Source organism: Stenella coeruleoalba, assembly GCF_951394435.1.
Source record: "Stenella coeruleoalba genome assembly, chromosome: 7".
NCBI lineage: Eukaryota > Metazoa > Chordata > Mammalia > Artiodactyla > Delphinidae > Stenella > Stenella coeruleoalba.
Window position 1 is genome coordinate 79,682,651 of NC_137153.1, and position 19,612 is coordinate 79,702,262.

Here is a 19,612-nt window from a genome sequence, read left to right on the forward strand (position 1 = left end):
TCATTTAGGAAGAGCCATAACTGAATAGAAATCCGCAAAGGATAGGATTAGTGTCACTAAGCCACCCTAACACCACAAAAATACGCAGTTCAGGCTCAGCACAATGAAAAAGAGTTCATTAAAAGAAAAAAATAGGCGTAATGAATCCCTCTTAAAAACAAGTACAAAAGTATTCTTCTGAGAGACACCAGGAAAGGCAGAGACAAGATGGCAGAGTAGAAGGACTTGAGCTCACCTCCTCACACGAAAACACCAAAATCACAACTAACTGCTGAACAACCATTGACAAAAAAGACTCAACCCTAACACAAAAAGATACACACCCAAAGACACAGAGGAAGCCACAATGAGATGGTAGGAGGGGATCTTTCGTGATATAATCAAATCCCTCACTGGAAAATAATTATATCACAGAGGTTCTCCCACAGGAGTGAGAGTTCTGAGGCCCACATCAGGCTCCCCAGCCTGGGGGCCTGGCATCGGGTGGAGGATCCCTCAGGCATTTGGCACTTTTAAGGCCAGTGGGGCTTTAGCACAGCAGCTCCACAGGACTGGGGGAAACAGAGACTCCACTCTTGGAGGGCACACACAAGGTTCAATGTGCACTGGGGCCCAGGGCAGAGCAGTGACTCCACAGGAGCCTGGGCTAGACCTACCTGCGCATCTTGGAGAGTCTACTGGGGAGGGGGAAATTGGCTGTGGCTCACTGTGGGGGCAAGGACACTGGTGGTGGACACCTCAGGGAATACCCATTGGCGTGAGCTCTCCTGAAGGTTGCCAGTTTGGGACCTGGCCCCACCCAACAATCTGCAGGCTCCAGTGCTGGGACACCTCAGTCCAAACAACCAACAGGGTGGGAACAGAGCCCCACCCATCAGCAGACAGGCTGCCTAAAGTCATCCTGAGCCAACAGCTGCCTATATATATATATATATACCACTTAACCTGGCCCTGCCCATTAGAGGGACAAGACCCAGCTCCACCCACCAGTGGGCAGGCACCAGTCCCTCCCATCAGAAAGCATGCACGAACCCCTGGACCAGCCTCACCCACTGGGGGTAGACACCAGAACCAAGAAGAATTACAGCCCTGCAGCTGGAGGAACAGAGACCACAAACACAAAAAGTTAAGACACAATGAGATGGCAAAGAAATATGTCCCAGATGAAGGAACAAGATAAAACCCCAGAAGAACAACTAAGTGAAGTGGAAATAGGCAATCTACCCAAAAAAGAATTGAGTAGTGATAGTAAAGATGATCCAAGATCTCAGAAAACGAATGGAGGCACAGACTGAGAGGATACAAGAAATGTTTAATAAAGAGCTAGAAGCTTTAAAGAACAAACAGAGATGGACAGTGCAACAAGTGAAGTGAAAAATGTGCCAGAAGGAATCAGTAGCAGAATAAATGAGGCAGAAGAACAAATAAGTGAGCTGACAGATAGAATGGTGGAAAATCACTGCCATGTAAATGAGGACAGTCTAAGAGACCTCTGCGACAACACTAAACGCACCAACATTCGCATTATAGGGATCCCAGAAGGAGAATGGCGAGAGAAAGGGCCTGAGAAAATATCTGAAGAGATAATAGCCAAAAACTTCCCTAACATGAAAAAGGAAACACTCAAGTCCAGGAAGTGCAGAGCCCCATACAGGATAAATCTAAGAAGGAACACACCAAGACACATAATAATCAAATTGACAAAAATTAAAGACAAAGAAAAAATATTAAAAGCAACAAGGGGGCCTTCCCTGGTGGCGCAGTGGTTGAGAGTCCGCCTGCTGATGCAGGGGACGCGGGTTCGTGCCCCGGTCTGGGAAGATCCCACATGCCGCGGAGCAGCTGGGCCCGTGAGCCATGGCCGCTGAGCCTGTGCGTCCGGAGCCTGTGCTCCGCAACAGGAGAGGCCACAACAGTGAGAGGCCCACTACCACACACACACAAAAAAAGTAACAAGGGAAAAGCAACAAATAACATACAAGGGAATCCCCATAAGGTTATCACCTGAACTTTCAGCAGAAACTCTGCAGTCTAGAAGGGAGTGGCACGATATACTTAAAGTGATGAAAGGGAAAAACCTACAACCAAGAATACTCTACCCAGCAAGGCTCTCATTGAGATTTGACAGAGAAATCAAAAGCTTTACAGACAACCAAAAGCTAAGAGAATTCAGCACCACCAAACCAGCTTTACAACAAATGCTAAAGGAACTTCTCTCAGCAAAAAAGAAAAGGCCACAACTAGAAAGAAGAAAATTACAAACGGGAAAGCTCACCAGTAAAAAGCAAACATACAGTTAAGGTAGGAAATCACCCACAAGATGAAAAACCAGCAATCGTGAGAAGAGGAGAGCACACATGCAGGATATTGGAAATGCATTTGAAATTAAGAGACTAGCAACTTTAAACAATCTTGTATATATATAGACTGCTATATCGAAACTTATGGTAACTGCAAACCAAAAATTAACAATAGGTTAACACACAAAAAAGAAAAAGCAATCCAAACACAACTCTAAAGATAGTCATCAAATCACAAGAGAACAAAAGAGGGAGGGAATAAAAAAGACCTACAAAAGCAAATCCAAAACAATTTAACAAGATGGCAATAAGAACTCACATATCAATAATTACCTTAAATGTAAATGGATTAAATGTCCCAACCAAAAGACATAGACTGGGGCTTCCCTGGTGGCACAGTGGTTGAGAGTCCTCCTGCTGATGCAGGGGACATGGGTTCGTGCCCCGGTCCGGGAAGGGCCCACATGCCACGGAGCAGCTAGGCCCGTGAGCCATGGCCTCTGGGCCTGCACGTCCGGAGCCTGTGCTCCGCAACGGGAGAGGCCACAGCAGTGAGAGGCCTGTGTACTGCAAAAAAAAAAAAAAAAAAGACATAGACTGGCTGAATGGATACAAAAACAAGACCCATATATATTCTGTCTACAACAGACCCACTTCAGATCTAAGGACACATACAGACTGAAAGTGAGGGGATGGGAAAAGGTATTCCATGCAAATGGAAATCAAAAGAAAGCTGGAGCAGCAATACTGATATCAGACAAAATAGACTTTAAAATAAAGACTGTTACAAGAGAGAAAGAAGGACACTACATAATGATCAAGGGATCAATCCAAGATATAAAAATTGTAAATACATATACAAATCCAATGTAGGAGTGCCTCAATATATAAGGCAAATGCTAACAGCCATTTCTCCTAAAAGGAGAAATTGACTGTAGCACAATAATAATGGGAGACTGGTGGGAGGGAGGGAGATGCAAGAGGGAAGAGATATGGGGATATATGTATAGCTGATTCACTTTTTTATAAAGCAGAAACTAACACACCATTGTAAAGCAATTATACTCCAATAAAGATGTTAAAATTAATAATAATAATGGGGGACTTTAACACCCCCCTTACATTAATGGACAGATCATCCAGATAGAAAATCAATAAGGAAACACAGGCCTTAAATGACACATTAGATCAGATGGACTTAATTGATATTTATAGAATATTCCATCCGAAAGCAGCAGGATACACATTCTTCTTATGTGCACATGGAACATTTTCCAGGATACATCACATGCTGAGCCACAAAACAAGCCTCAGTAAATCTGAGAGAACGGAAATCATATCAAGCATCTTCTCTGACCACAGTGCTATGATATTAGAAATAAACTACAAGGAAAAAACTGTAAAAAAAAAAAAAAAAAACACCAAACATGTGGAGGCTAAACATATGTTATTAAATGACCAATGGATGACTGAAGAAATCAGAGGAAATCAAAAACCTAGTGACAAACGAAAACACAATGATCAAAACCTATGGGACGCAGCAAAAGCAGTTCTAAGAGGGAAGTTTATAGCAATATAGTCTTACCTCAGGAAACAAGAAGAGTCTCAAACAACCTAACCTTACACCTAAAGCAACTAGAGAAAGAAGAACCAAAAAAACCACAAAGTTAGCAGAAGGAAAGAAATCGTAAAGATCAGTGCAGAAATAAATGAAATAGAGAAGAAGAAAACAATAGCAAAGATGAATGAAACTAAAAGCTGGTTCTTTGAGAAGACAAACAAAATTGATAAGCCTTTAGCCAGACTCATGAAGAAAAAAAGGGAGTACTCAAATCAATAAAATTAGAAATGAAAAAGAAGTTACAACTGACACCACAGAAATACAAAGGAACATAAGAGACTACTATAAGCAACTGTATGCCAAGAAACTGGACAACCTGGAAGAAATGGACAAATTCTTAGAAAGGTACTATCTACCAAGACTGAATCAGGAAGAAGTAGAAAATATGAACAGACCAGTCACAAGCACTGAAATTGAAACTGTGATTTTAAAATGCCCAACAAACAAAAGTGCAGGGCCAGAAGGCTTCACAGGCGAATTCTATAAAACATTTACAGAAGAGTTAACACCTATTCTTTTGAAACTCTTCCAAAAAAGTCAAAGAGGAAGGAACAGTCCCAAACTCATTCTATGAGGCCACCATCATACCAGACAAAGATACCAGAAAAAAAGAAAATTACCAGCCAATATCACTGGTGAACATAGATGCAAAAATCCTCGACAACATACTAGCAAACAGAATCCAACAGCACATTAAAAGGATCATACACCATGACTGAGTGGGATTTATCCCAGGGATGCAAGGAGTTTTCAGTATACACAAGTAAATCAGTGTGATAAACCACATTAACAAACTGAATAATAAAAACCATATGATCCTCTCAATTGATGCAGAAACAGCTTTTGACAAAATTCAACACCAATTTATGATAAAAACTCTCCAGATAGTGAGCATAGAGGGAACCCACCTCAACATAATAAAGACCATATATGAAAAACCCAGTCAACATCATACTCAATGGTGAAAAGCTGAAAGCATTTCCTCTAAGATCAGGAACAAGACAAGGATGTCCACTCTTGCCACTCTTACTCAACATAGTTTTGGAAGTCCTAGCCATGGCAATCAGAGAAGAAAATGAAATAAGAGGAATCTAAATTGGAAAAGAAGAAGTAAAACGGTCACTGTTTGCAGATGACATGATACTATACATAGGAAATCCTAAATATGCTGCCAGAAAACTACTAGAGCTCATCAATGAATCTGGTAAGGTTGCAGGATACAAAATTAATACACAGAAATCTGTTACATTTCTATACACTAACAATGAAAGATCAGAAAGAGAAATTCAAGAAACAATTCCACTTACCATCGCATCAAAAAGAATAAAATACCTAGGAGTAAACCTGCCTAAGGAGGCAAAAGACCTGTACTCTGAAAACTGTAAGATGCTGATGAAAGACAGTGAAGATGACACAAACAGGTGGAAAGATATACCATGTTCTTGGATTGGAAGAATCAATATTGTCAAAATGACTATACTACCCAAGGCAATCTACAGATTCAGTGCTATCCCTATGAAATTACCATGGGCATTTTTCACAGAAGTAGAGAAAAAATTTTTTTAATTTGTATAGAAACACAAAAGACCTCAAATAGCTAAAGTAATCCTCAGAAAGAAAAATGAAGCTGGAGGAATCAGTCTCCCTGGCTTCGGACTATACTACAGAGCTACAGAATCAAAACAGTATGGTACTGACATGAAAACAGAAATATAAATCAATGGAACAGGACAGAAAGCCCAGAAATAAACCCACACACCTATGATCAATTAATCTACAACAAAGGAGGCAAGAATATACAATGGAGAAAAGACAGTCTTTTCACTAGTGCTGCTGGGAAAACCAGACAGCTACATATGAAAGAATGAAACTAGAACATTCTCTAACACCATACACAAAATGGATTAAAGATCTAAATGTAAGACCAGATACTATAACACTCTTAGAGGAAAACACAGGCAGACACTCTTTGACATAAACCGTAGCAATATCTTTTTGGATCCACCTCCTAGAGTAATGAAAATAAAAACAAAAAAATTAAATGGGACCTAATCAAACTTAACAAGCTTTTGCACAGCAAAGGAAACCATAAACAAAATGAAAACACAACCCACAGAATGGGAGAATATATTTGCATATGAAGTGACTGACAAGGGATTAATCCCCAAAATATACAAACAGCTCATGCAGCTCATTATCAAATAAACAAACAATCCAATCAAAAAATGGGCAGAAGCTCTAAATAGACATTTCTCCAAAGAAGATATACAGATGGCCAAAAAGCACATGAAAAGATGTTCAACAAAGCTAATTAGAGAAATGCAAATCAAAACTACAATGAGGTATCACCTCACACTGGTCAAAATGGCTATCATCAAAAAGTCTACAATAAATGCTGGAGAGCGTGCAGAGAAAAGGGAGCCCTTCTACACTGTTGGTGGAAATGTAATTTGATACAGCCACTATGGAGAACAGTATGCAGGTTCCTTAAAAGACTAAAAATTGAACTACCATATGACCCAGCAATCCCATTCCTGGGCATATATCCAGAGAAAAACATAATTTGAAAAGATGCATTCATCCCAATATTCATTGCAGCAGTATTTACAGTAGCCAAGACATGAAAACAATCTAAATGTCCATCGACAGAGGAATGGATAAAGAATATGTGGTACATATATACAATGGAATGTTACTCAGCCATAAAAAGGAGTGAAGTAATGCCATTTGCAGCAACATGGGTAGCCCTAGAGATTATCATACTAAGTGAAGAGAAAGACAGAGACAGAGAAAGACAAGTATTATATCACTTACATGTGGAATATAAAAAAAATTATACAAATGAAGTTATTTACGTAACAGAAACAGAATCACGAACTTTGAAAACAAACTTATGGTTTCCAGAGGGGAAATGGGGAGGGGGGCGATAAAATTAGGAGTTTGGGGTTAACACATACACACTGCCATATATAAAATAGGTCATCAACAAGGACCTACTGTATAGCACAGGGAACTCTACTCAATATTCTGTAATAACCTATATGGGAAAAGAATCTGAAAAAGAACGGATATATGTATATGTACAATTGAATCATGCTGAAACTAACACATCACCCCTGAAACTAACACAACATTGCAGATCAGCGATACACTAATATCTAATAAAAATTAGATTAAAAAAATTAAAAATTTTATAAAAGCATCCTTCTAAATGTAGCTGTCTGACTCCAGGGTGTCAGGATAATTGCAAGATTATGACGCTCAGTTACTTTGATTTCTTTTTCTATTTCTGGAGAATTTCTAAGAATACGTTGTTGTCGTTTTTTAAAGGAAAGACTGAGGTTTATAAACAGTACTTCAGAAGTCATCCTAAATGGCAATTCACAATGGCAGTTGTGTTACTGCTGTCTGTCCTTGGCGTGTTGTAGTATCACATTGGCTTGGGTTTATTTAACCAAAGGAATACTCAACGGTCAACTTACCACTTCCTGATCAATGACTAAGCTGGGATTGACTCTTTCTATAAAAATCACTGAAATTGACAAATGATGATGGATTTTGCATTTTGGGGCAGAGGATTTGTAGGAAGGGAAGAAGAGGCAAAAGAAAGAGGAGGAGATGTAGCGTGTAAGGAAGGAACGAGAAAAAGATTTCCTCGTGAAAGTTTTCTTCTAAATCAAGAGCAGGTACCGTTGTTGTCAGGCTTTGGAGCTATTCCAGATAGCAGTTGCTGGCAAAGTGCAATAACGTGAATGAACAGGACCGTTTGCATTTTGTTCCTCGCCAGTGTCTCCAAGGGGGTCAGCTAACCCCATTTCTACGCTAAACATGCAGCTGACTCAAGTGAAGTTGCCTGTTGGCAAACACAGAATTCACGTGAAGTTTCGCTTTTTAACACATGTATTTTATCAGACTCTCTTCTCAGTAACGGTGAGGTGAATTCAGGGTGTGTGTGCGCTGAGGTGCATGAGCTATCCCACCGTGGTGTCGCCTGAGACCCTCGGAAGCAACGATGCAAACCTTACCTGAGGGAGAACAGAGAGGCATGAAAGGGACGTAACACAAGTTTGCTGGCCAGCAAATGGAATGGAGAGAGAAGGAAAGATACCACAGTCGCAACCGAGACACACACACACACACACCAGCCTGCAACTCTTCTCATCCTTTCCAGGATCATTTGTCCAGCAACACTGCAGAGAAGGTTACCTGAGTCTCCTATAATGAAATAAGAGAAGTAAAAACACAAGACAGGAAACGCCTCATTACAATGCTTTGGCGTGACTGCCCTCGGTTATCTAATTGTGTTCTCTGCTTCAGCCTCAAAAATGCCAGTTCTGGCCTCAAAGTGACCCCTCACTGTTGGCTAATCCAAACCACCCAGACTTCTTTTTCTTTGCTTTTCTACTTAAGCAGATGGCAGGGATATTACTCATGGGCTCACAGGAGGTGACATGGCCTTGAGATCATCCTTTCTTGACTGATGAAGTAACTGAGGCCCAGGGGGGTTACGTGATGTACCAAGATCACAGACTAGTCAGTGGCCTATTGAACCCTATTCTTCCACGTTGTGTACAGGGCCTCTGGCCATAGCTCATGTGGAGGTCAGTAAACCTGAAGGCTGAAATATTTGTTCAAATCCTGCTCTCACACACAGATGTTCCCAGCTGGTGTGGACACTCTTGCAGCAAACTTAAGCAGCGCTTTTCATCACCCCCATCTTGCAGTCGCGCTGCCCAGAGCACCGAACAGCTGGTACTTCCCTACCGGCCTGAGTGGGATAACTTCCTCATAGCAAAACGCAAGACACCAGAACAACACCTCTGTTCACTCTGGAGTGCTGCTTTCTTAAAATGCTCATCAGAAGCCAGGATGACAAACTCAATGGACTGGTAACTAGGGAGCGTGACCTTCTTAGATCATTGAGGTCTGAGAAAGTGGTATGAGCTTCTAAGACAGCAGACAAAGCTTTGGCAAATTCAGAAGTAATGTGTGAACTGTCTTTACCTCCAGAGCACAAAAGCTGGTCAGGGCGTAGGAAGAGGTGGCATCTCCCTAACATTCCGGTGGGTGCAGCCGGAAGCACATTCATGCAAGCCAGCACCTGGAGAAGGCCGAGGCGGAGCCAGGGAGAGGAGAGGTGGCCTTCTCTCTCCAACAAACCAGACAGTTACCCAGACAAACAAGGAGCTCACAACACAGAAAGGGGAGGAGCAGATGCCAAGGGGAGGAGGTGGTGGGGATGGAGGGCACAGCAAACCAGGTTATCCCTGAGATATCGGGTGTTTTCACAAAGAATGTGACAAGCGGAAGCAGTGGCTTTTTCTGACCCGGGTGTGCTGATGAAAATCACTCTCTCCTGATTCAGGCAACAGAACCATGGGCTCAACCCACCCATCCAACCCGCCTAACTTCACTGTGGATGAAAGCATAAGCAGGTGAGTCTGCTGGGGTAACAAGAGATAACTTAGCCTTATAATAACAGGCTACGTTATCTCTTGTGAAGCTGTGAGCCTGCCTGCTTCACAACAAAGGGACTTCTAATTTATGACCTGAATGGTAAAGATGTACAGGGACTGTCACTGCATGACAGACTTTGACAGACTTTTCTATATATCTTGTACTTTTTGGAATGAGCATAGGCTATTTTACAGTCGTGTTTTGTTTTGTTTTGTTTTGTTTTCTAAAAGGCAAACAAACCAAAAATACCTGATGGCTGGTGCAAAGGAAATGCGACCTTCTGGGGAGATCTGGACGATGTTCAGATTGTGGTTTTCATTAGAACAACAACCGGATTGACTCTATGGCCAGCTGTCTGTCATTTTCAGCAAGATTAGGCCTGCTCTCATTCCAAAGGGCTGTAGGAAAAGTCTCCCTTAGAGGAGCTATCACTGGGACATATTACCAATTTCAGGGCAAGTGGTGAGAAAGGAAGGTCAGGGCCGGGGACACCTATGGGCATTTTCCTTCACTACCATGGGTGGGGGCCCTGGGGGGTCCCGATACTTCCATGGAGGTAGCAATGCATGGGGAAAATCTGTGGTGAAGGGAAGTTGGAGGGAAAAGGCAAAACATCCTTCTGCTTGTTAGAAAACCAAAGCTCCGGGTTTAATGCAGCGCCAAGGCACTTATTTCCCTGTCCTCGATAAGGAAGGCAGAACAATTGCCTTGTCAGCTTACACTTTTCCCGGAAGAGCTGAGTGGTTAGGGTGGGGCGTCAGGACTGCAGGGAAGTTGTGCATGCAGCAGAAAAAGCCAAAAAGCCATTTGTGGATTCTGAAGTTGACAACGTTCAATGTGTCGCTTGAGCTCATGTGATTTTTTTGTGAGTCCCAAATTAATCAAGGCTCCTGGAGCTCCAAGAAAGCAGTGAAAATACAAAAGAGCCTTTTCTCTCCCTTGTCCCTTATGAAACAGGTGGAGATCTTGGCTGGAGTGGGCTGTTGTCATAGATGTGTCCATTACATCTATGCCTGTGTCATAGGCGTAGATGTAATGGAGTTTATAGAAAAGCAAACTTCAACTAGGGAGAAAAAAAGGACCAGGCTAAGACTAAAAAGATTTCCTAAAGCTTCTGAAGAGGATTGCAAAGATTGGTCTGGAATTAAAAGCACCTCTTACTGCAGGCCATGTAGAAAACAGACTTGAAAACAATTCAGTTAAACCCTACAACATATGAATTCCAAACACACTATTAAATTGGACGACTATGGCTTTCAAGAAATTTGCCCAGAAGATGACAGCTATCAGGTATGCAGTGCGAAAGGCATTTTTCACATTGGAAAGTTACTTTTGCATAGTAAGCTTTCCAGTGTTCATTGAATTGAGTATGAAATAATACGCTCAGCTCTACAGTGCCCTGAACGTTGACTGCCTAATAGGGTCTTGGGACGTCATGCTGCAGAGAACCCTAGTTTTGTTTTCTTATAATAACTGTATGGCCGCCCCGCTGCTTGCTTCCCAGGTTTGCAGAGCTCACCTACCTCCATGAGAAATGACTCTCCTGTAGGGCTCGATGACCTTCATGTCAATCCGCTGCTCCTGTTCTCCAATCACCACGGTCCTCCACAGCCGGTTGTCCTCTCGCTCCTCTTCTGCCGTATATTCCGGAATAGACTCTGACTCTTGGCCAGAATCTTTGTTGGCTGTGTGATCCTCTGGAAATGAAGCATAGAGCAGGGATAAAGAAGAAAGACCTCCACAGGTGAGGCAGTTCAGCAACTAGCGACCTCCTGGCAGAGTCAACCCGAGCTCCCTGTTCTGTACAACTCTGATAGAGCTTGACACCATCCTGATCACATAAAGGACACTCAGTGAAGTCTTATTGATTGACTGACTGAACAACTAATCCATTGTGAAGGCCAGGCGGAGGGTGGGGATAGGAAAAGAGCTAGAGCTGTCTTGTGTCTGTAGTGGTCCAAGGGGGCATAGGCTGGTGCTAACTCATCCTTGATCATATAAGTTGTAGACTGCACGTCTTTCTGATGGGGTGAAAGGCTAGTCATCAGGCCCTATCTTCCTTGCGCCACATTTCTTGGTGTATCCTGAGTGCTCAGAGTGTTTTGGGGGCCCTCAGCTCAGTATCTTGACGATACCGCCAGCCTAGACCCCCACTCGAAGACTCTTACAGTGGGGTTGAATCCCCTTCTCTACTGGGAGTGCATCTGGACATTAATTCGATATTACTTCCTATACATTTTTCAAAATATGCTACACAAAGGTTTTACAGTAAGTGAGAAACAACCTCGTAGACCAGAAGTGCTCCAAGGCCAAAAATTCACAAGACTCTTACTTGCGGGTGCCCAAGGCAATGAAAAAGCCCACTGAGCATTCTTGGGGGAGAAATTTACTACCCATTCTTGTGCATCAAGAAAAAAGCAACCATATTCAGTTTTCTTAAAAGAATAAGCAACAATTGTTTCCATTTTTACTTCAAGTACTAGTAGAATTTAACAGTGGTTATTCTATGTATGTTTAAGTGACTTGGAAGAAAGGACTGTTTACAGATTTCACAATAATGCTTTCAGATGTTATCATTAAGTTTCCATTTCATGAGAAATTACCTTTGATTTATACTCCACTTGTAATACCAATGCAAAAACTCTGAAGTAACTACCTCAGGTCACAGAGTTAGGAAGCAAATACAATCAGACCCTTACCTTTTCTACCCTTCTAAGCTATCACATTGTACCTTGAATGTGTAACTGTCTCATTCTCATTTATTTTACTATAAGGCAGTGAGTTCCTTGGGCTAAGAAATTGTGCCAGAATCATCTTTAATATCTGCCTCCACCAACCCACTCAACACTTAGCTTGAAACCCTGCACAGAGCCCTCAGTGAAACTTGGGAGGGTGAGTGGATAAATAAAGCTTGGACAAGTTCCTGGAAGTATAGGTAATCTGTAAGGGAGCCACAACAGAGCCATTATGTTCCAGAAGATCCCGCAAGACAAATTCAAACGTGTGTAATTACCTGTGACTTAGAATAGCAAAATGGAGTCCAGCTGGGAAGCAATCCTAGCCTTTTATGCCAACACCAACAGCTACTACCACCTGCAGAGCCTTGCAATCACTCTGGCTTTCTCTGCATTCCCACCAGCGCTTGCAGCTTACTCAGGACGGGAAAGCAGCAACCTTGGTTTCAGATCAAGCACTGTGTCACTTATGCAAATCCATCCATCTGCCCTGGGCTCCCTTTCTGGGATCCCTTCCTGCTTCTCCCTTCCCACGTGGGGTAGGACCCTCAGATGCTCCTCTCCGCTCCCTTACCAGGACCCTGTTTTCCCACTGGGCTCTGATGCGGGTTTGTCTTCTGAGGTTCTTGTACACACCTGCTCTTCTCTGCAATGTACTCACCATCCACCAACCCCTCTTCACCCTGTCTGGGACTTTCTGGCCTGCTCTACGTTGACCCTGGTGATCTGTGTGGGGTTGTTTTGTTTTCTGCATGCTTTAATTGAGGCTACTTTGTTAAAAAAAATTTTTTTTTTTTGTATACTCTGTTCTCTTTGTTATAAAAATAAAACACGTTAATAAAAGTACAAGCAATACAGAAATTATTGGGTGGGGGCTAGCGGTGCGATGGATAGCACATCTGACTGCGGATCAGAAGATGCCAGAAATTGTTCAGGGAAACAGCAAAAATCACCAATGCCTCTCTCACTCATTTTTGTTTGATATGTAGTTTTCTTTCTATACTCATGGGCACAAACATACTTTTTTTTTTCCCAGAAAGTATGATTAATCTCTATCTTCTGCATGTTCTGTACGTACTGTTCTACAATGTGCTTCCACCTAATAACACAGCATGGGCTTCTTTTCATCTCAGTGAATATAAACCCTGCTCATTTTTAAAAATAGCCCTAGAGTATTCAGTTCTACTGATGTCTTTCAGTTTATCAGTCCCATAGCAATGGAAATTTAGTTTTATTCTATTTTATGGGTTGTTGTTCCTTATAAAGAATTTGCTGCAATAAGTATCTCTGTAAAGGTGTCTTATCTCTTTTGTGCACATATTGCTATAGGTTACCTTTCTAGCAATGGAATGCTGGGTCAGAGGGTCTAAGCACTGAAAGGCTTTATGAGCATTTCTGGCCTTGAATATATCACACCAAAATATCTGAGAGTACCTATTTCCTCACACTATTAAAACCACTGGCGGGACTTCCCTGGTTGTACAGTGGTTAAGAATCTGCCTGCCAATGCAGGGGACATGGTTTCGAGCCCTGGTCCGGGAAGATCCCACATGCACGGAGCAACTAAGCCCATGCGCCACAACTACTGAGCCTGCACGCCACAACTACTGAGCCCACGTGCCACAACTACTGAAGCCCACGCATCTAGAGCCCGTGCTCCGTAACAAGAGAAGCCACCGCAATGAGAAGCCCATGTACCGCAACAATAGCCCCCGCTCGCCACAACTAGAGAAAGCCCCTGTGCAGCAATGAAGACCCAATGCAGCCAAAAATTTTAAAAATCAATAAATTTATTAAAAAAAAAACAACACTGGAGGTTATCGAAGTTTTTAATTGTTGAAAATTTAGGGTGAAACTTCTCTCTTTGTTGTTTTAATGTATATTAAATTATTAAAGAAGGTGAGAATTATTGTTTATTGGTTATTTATATTTCTCTTACTGACAGGGAGGCACCTGATAAATCCTTTGCCTATTGTGGTCCTTACTGATTTTTTGGAGTTCTTTATACAGAACTTTGTCATATACTGCAATTATTTTCCTGCCTTGTGCTTAGTTTTTGAATTTGTGATTTTTTCCCAAATAGAAATATATTTTTATATAGTTGAATCTATCAGTTTTTGTCTGTATGCTTTTTGCTTGTTGTATCATAGTAAGAAAGGACACTACACTCCTACCTTAAAAGTATGTCTACATGTACACAAACATTTTCCTACAGTTTACTTTTAAAAACAGCATTATTATTCAGTTTGGCATAGAAGTTTGAGACTGGCACATGTAAATTAGTGAAGTTAGAACACACCCTCTCACCACACACAAATATAAACTCAAAATGGCTTAAAGACTTAAACATAAGACATGACACCATAAAACTCCTAGAAGAGAACATAGGCAAAACATTCTGTGACATAAGTCATACCAATGTTTTCTTAGGTCAGTCCCCCAAGGCAGTAGAAATAAAAGCAAACAAATGGGGCCTAATCAAACTTACAAGCTTCTGCACACCAAAGGAAACCATAAACAAAAGACAACCTATAGAATGAGAGAAGACATTTGCAAATGATGCAACCGACATGGGCTTAATTTCCAAAATATACAAACAGCTCATACAACTCAACAACCAAAACACAAACAACCCAATCCAAAAATGGGCAGAAGACCTAAACAGACATTTCTCCAAAGAAGACATACAGATTGCCAACAAACACATGAAAGGATGCTCAACATCACTAATCATTAGAGAAATGCAAATCAAAACTACAGTGAGGTATCACCTCACACCAGTCAGAATGGCCATCATTAAAAAATCTACAAACAATAAATGCTGTAGAGGGTTTGGAGAAAAGGGAACCCTCCTACACTGTTGGTGGGAATGTAAGTTGGTGCAGCCACTGTGGAAAACAGTATGGAGGTTCCTCAGAAAACTAAAAATCGAGTTGCCATATGATCCAGCAATCCCACTCCTGGGCATAAATCCAGACAAAACTATAATTCAAAAAAGATACATGCACCCCTATGTTTATAGCAGCACTTTTCACTATAGCCAAGACATAGAAATAACCTAAACGTCCATCAACAGATGAATGGATAAAGAAGATGTGGTACTTATATACAATGGAATACTACTCGGCCATAAAAAAGAATGAAATAATACCATTTGCAGCAACATGGATGTACCCGAAGATTCTCATACTAAGTGAAGTAAGTCAGAAAGAGAAATTCAAATACCATACGATATCACCTATATGTGGAATCTTAAATACGACACAATGAAACTAGCTGTGAAACAGAAACAGAATCACAGACATAGAGAACAGACTGGTGGTTGCCAAGGGGGAGAGCGGTTGGGGGAGGGATGGAGTGGGAGTTTGGGATTAGCAGATGCAAACTATGATATATAGGATGGATCAACAACAAGGTCATACTGTATAGCACAGAGAACTATATTCAATATCCTGTGATAAACCATAATGGAAAAGAATATAAAAAAAAGAATGTATATATATGTATAACTGAATCACTTTGCTGTACAGCAGTAATTAACACAACATTGTAAATCAACTATACTTCAATAAAAAGAAGCTCGAGGCTGGACCTTTTTATCAAATGTTACTCCTAATGTTGCAGAGAAAGCATAGCCAAGTTGGTATGTCTCCTCCTTTTCCCATCTCTTCTGACTGATATAAATGAAATAAAGTTATATAAGAGCTAGGGGTTCAGCACATTGTCTTAAGGTGTTCAATTCTGGAAGTCAACAATCTAAGCTAGTAGGAAGTAAAAGTAGCTTTATTTTACTCCCTTTAATTAATAGATCTTCCCAAACTTAATAATTCTTCTGGGACTTCCCTGGTGGCGCAGTGATTGAGAATCCACCTGCCAATGCAGGGAACACAGGTTCAATCCCTGGTCTGGGAAGATCCCACATGCTGTGGAGCACCTAAGCCCGTGCGCCAGTACTACTGAGCCTGCGCTCTAGAGCCCGCAAGCCACAACTAGTGAAGCCCGCACGCCACAACCACTGAAGCCCGTGCGCCCTATAGCCTGTGGGCCACAACTCCTAAGCCCACGCACTGCAACTATTAAGCCCATGTGCCGCAATAGCTGAGCCCGCATGACTAGAGCCCGAGCCCCACAACAAGAGAAGCCACCGCAATGAGAAGCCCGCCCACCACGAGGAAGAGCAGCTCCCGCTTGCTGCAACTAGAGAAAGACCGCGTGCAGCAACGAAGACCCAACGCAGCCAGAAATAAAATAAAAAATTAAATTAAATTAAATTTTAAAAATATGAGAAAACTACTTTAAAAAAAAATTCTTCTGCTACAACTATAAATTACCGTCCTCCCATTGCTATCATTTTCTCACTATTTGCAAAATTTTCCGGTCTCATTTAACTCTCTATCCCCAGGCCCTCCAAATTTAATGTTTGGTCTCATGCTCTCTTCACTAAGAAATGCTTGATTTTCTTTGTCTCCTTTTCTGAATAACAGGCTTTTCTCCCTGGCGACTGTTGAAGTCAATTAAGCCGTGGTACACAGGGGAGAAGTCAACTTGAGCATTTTCTTTTGCCTTTGGTGAGAAGATTTAGTACACAGGCTCCTGAATATCCTGTGCTAACGGATCACGGTGGAGAGTCCACTGTTGGTGATCATACAGACTAACAAAAGATGAGGCAATGAGGCCAGCCGTGGCCTCCAGCAGGGACATACATCTGTAAAGGGGACTAGCTTTCTATGTTGTGATCTTGCACTGATAATGGGAACAGTCTGAAAATGCCTTAAAAGACATTCATTATGTTTGAACTTTTTTTTTTTTTTTTTTTAAGCCAAAGAGCCTCTTTATTTGTATTAAATGTTAGAAATCACTCCCAGGAAGAAAATGAGGTTAGGTATTATTCGTGACATATTTGATCACTAACATTAGGCATAATTGAATCCTGGACATGCTGTGTATTAATCTAGACTATTGATTTAGAGAACATTAGGTTGAATGTTACTAATTTCATTTGTAGGAGGAGTGCTTTCTAAATGACACTCATCGTTCAAGACATGTTTAGTATTATGCTAAATACCCAGAGATTTACAAACTAGCTTTGAATTTTCATTCCTAAGATACCTTTCATCGCTCCCTTTTATGTCACTTAGTATCCAATGTGGATTCAGGTTTGTTTGAGCCTGAAGTGTATATAGTTTTGGGGGGAGGGAGCTTTTTAAGGAAAATAATCTTTTCTTTTTTTTTTTTTCTTCAAACTTTTACAAAAGCATGTAATGATGTGAACATATTTCTAGGGACCCTTCCTGACAGAACGAAGCTTAAGTTCAGCTTCATCTTTTGCCAGTATCACAAACTGAGAAAATTCTTCACGTTTTTCCTGTTGAAGTATAGTTCAGTACAGTTGGAAAGAGCATAGCCGGGGTTCAAACACGGGCTTTCTCCATCTTCTTTGCTATTGTTAGAGTCCTAGGTACGTCTTAGTCCCAGGCAACAAGAGTAACTTGCTCAATGGTCTTCCCACTTCCATTTTTTCATACACTCTGCCCCCCGGGGTTTGCACTTTTACTTGTTAGAGGAAAGACATCCTGTACCCAGCTAAGAAAGTCTTTAAAGTTCTTCAGGTGACAACAGGTACGTAGTTAATTTGAATGTGAAAACTCAGCATACAAAAATACAAGGAAAAAAATCATCCTTTCCTACCACATTATCATTATGGCATAAGGTTGCTTGTGGGTAAAACAGAATAAGCCTAACACTTGACTAGTTAATATGCAGAGTTAAAACAGGGAATTGATTTTATAAGCTGGTTGCCTGTAGGCTGTGAAAATAATGGAAGACTGCAGATAAGGAAGTTAAATGAAGTGACTATCTGATTATGTGGAAAAAATGTTAGGGCATCTTATTCACATAGGAAACTGTCTGTCATTAGGGGTTAGTTTTAGAAAAGATAGCTTAAACGAGGTCACTAAACATCGCTTAGCCTAGGAAGAAAAAATATAAGAGCACATAAGTGTTTCTTATAATGTTCTTATCAGAAATATTCAGGCTAAAATTCTCTATCATTTTTCCATTTCCCTTATGAAATGGCTTTGCTGAGACCTGAATTATGGTAAAAATAACTCTGCGGTTGGTTTGGAAAACAGAAATAGGTCATCATCAATTTTCTGACCTTTGGATATTTTTAAGTTTATAGGATTAGTATAATAAAGTATTAAAAGAAAAAAAAAGCTCAGATCTCCCTTAATATGAAAGACTGGCCTGTTAAATCCTTCACTATCTACATATTTCTGATATCTTTGGCACTTCTAAATATCAAAGGAAGTCAAGCCTTAATTATGTCGGTACTTTGAATGATATTTGGACACAATTATTAAAGAAAATAGCTTGGGAGGGAAGACTAATTTAACATCTTTTAACAGCTTCAGAAATTTTCCATAAGCAAAATCACACTGTGGGCAAATAACCTGGCAGCAATGTTTGGTGATCATCAACTGAATAAAACAGGCAAATGGTGTAAACATCCTTCAAGCACTTGAGAAATTAAGGGCCCTCAAGTCACCGGAAAATGGCTGGATAAAAGGGAATGTAGATGTGAGGCTGGGTCACCAGGCTTGACTGCAGGTGCGCTAGCCTAACCTAGCAAAAGATCCTCCTGTTCACTGTCAGTATATTTATGGAGAGAGCATGGCCCAGGAGTCGGGGACAACAACTCAGGTTTTGAATGCTGGCTCTGACGTGTACTGGCTATGTGACCTTAGGTGACTTGCTTAACCTCTGGGGGTAACATAATACCTATTCATAGATGTGACGTGAGCATTAATATAGTTAATATTTATAACGCACCTAGCACAGATCCTGGCACACAGTAAGCACTGTGAAAAGTGTTCATTAAATAAAATTAATTACTGACCAAACACTCTTGAAAGCCTGTGCCTTAAAAACTCCAATCTTGTTTAGAATGTATATGCCTAGTTCAGAATGCTCACACAACAAACAAGAAAACCATGCAGCTTTCCAAACATTAATTTTGTACTTTGGGACGCTAATGTATTCTCTCTCTATAGTCAGTTATCTATATCTGCATGTTTATAAAATATAGCTATTCAGAGGCACTTTGTGTTTTCAGTGTTTAATGTTGTTGTTTTTAAAACAGTGTCTGAACATACATCTTTCATATGAAAATCAAGGTGGACTTAAAATTCAACTTACATTAAAATTCTCTCCTTTGAGTTTAAGACCTAAAAGCAGGGTTGTGGCTGTTAATCTGGTTCTTTCAGCATAACTGTGTCGACTAAATAAAAAGAACTGTGTCAGCAAGTGGCAGCTTTAATTACCAGTTTGCTCAGCCACCACCACTTTGCTTGACAGTTTTACTATTTATAAAAAGAAAAGGTTCAGATGTAGTGTGACACAACTCTCCAGGGCAACAGAAAAGCACAGGGGGAGGAGAGGGAGGGGCGAGCAGGGTCCTGCCACAGCTGTCTTCTCTGGGATTTTAAGTTAATGCTTGA

The 19,612-nt window shown here is 41.0% G+C and overlaps 1 protein-coding gene and 1 long non-coding RNA gene across 6 annotated transcripts in view; one reads left to right on the plus strand and one right to left on the minus strand.

Annotated features, from left to right (window-relative positions):
* The window catches only part of LOC307188609, a 197,413-nt gene extending 184,317 nt beyond the window's left edge, over positions 1-13,096 (plus strand). Inside the window, exons 5-6 of the long non-coding RNA XR_013829014.1 lie at positions 9,287-9,356; positions 10,883-13,096. This is a non-coding gene — a long non-coding RNA (uncharacterized lncRNA). The remainder of the gene's footprint in view (positions 1-9,286; positions 9,357-10,882) is intronic.
* PRUNE2 (prune homolog 2 with BCH domain) overlaps positions 1-19,612 on the minus strand; it is a 377,855-nt gene that overhangs the window by 26,227 nt on the left and 332,016 nt on the right. For all 5 annotated transcript variants that reach the window (XM_079925976.1, XM_079925978.1, XM_079925977.1 and 2 more), the window contains one exon: positions 10,902-11,075. In XM_079925976.1, coding sequence (XP_079782102.1) covers positions 10,902-11,075 — 174 coding nt within the window. The remainder of the gene's footprint in view (positions 1-10,901; positions 11,076-19,612) is intronic.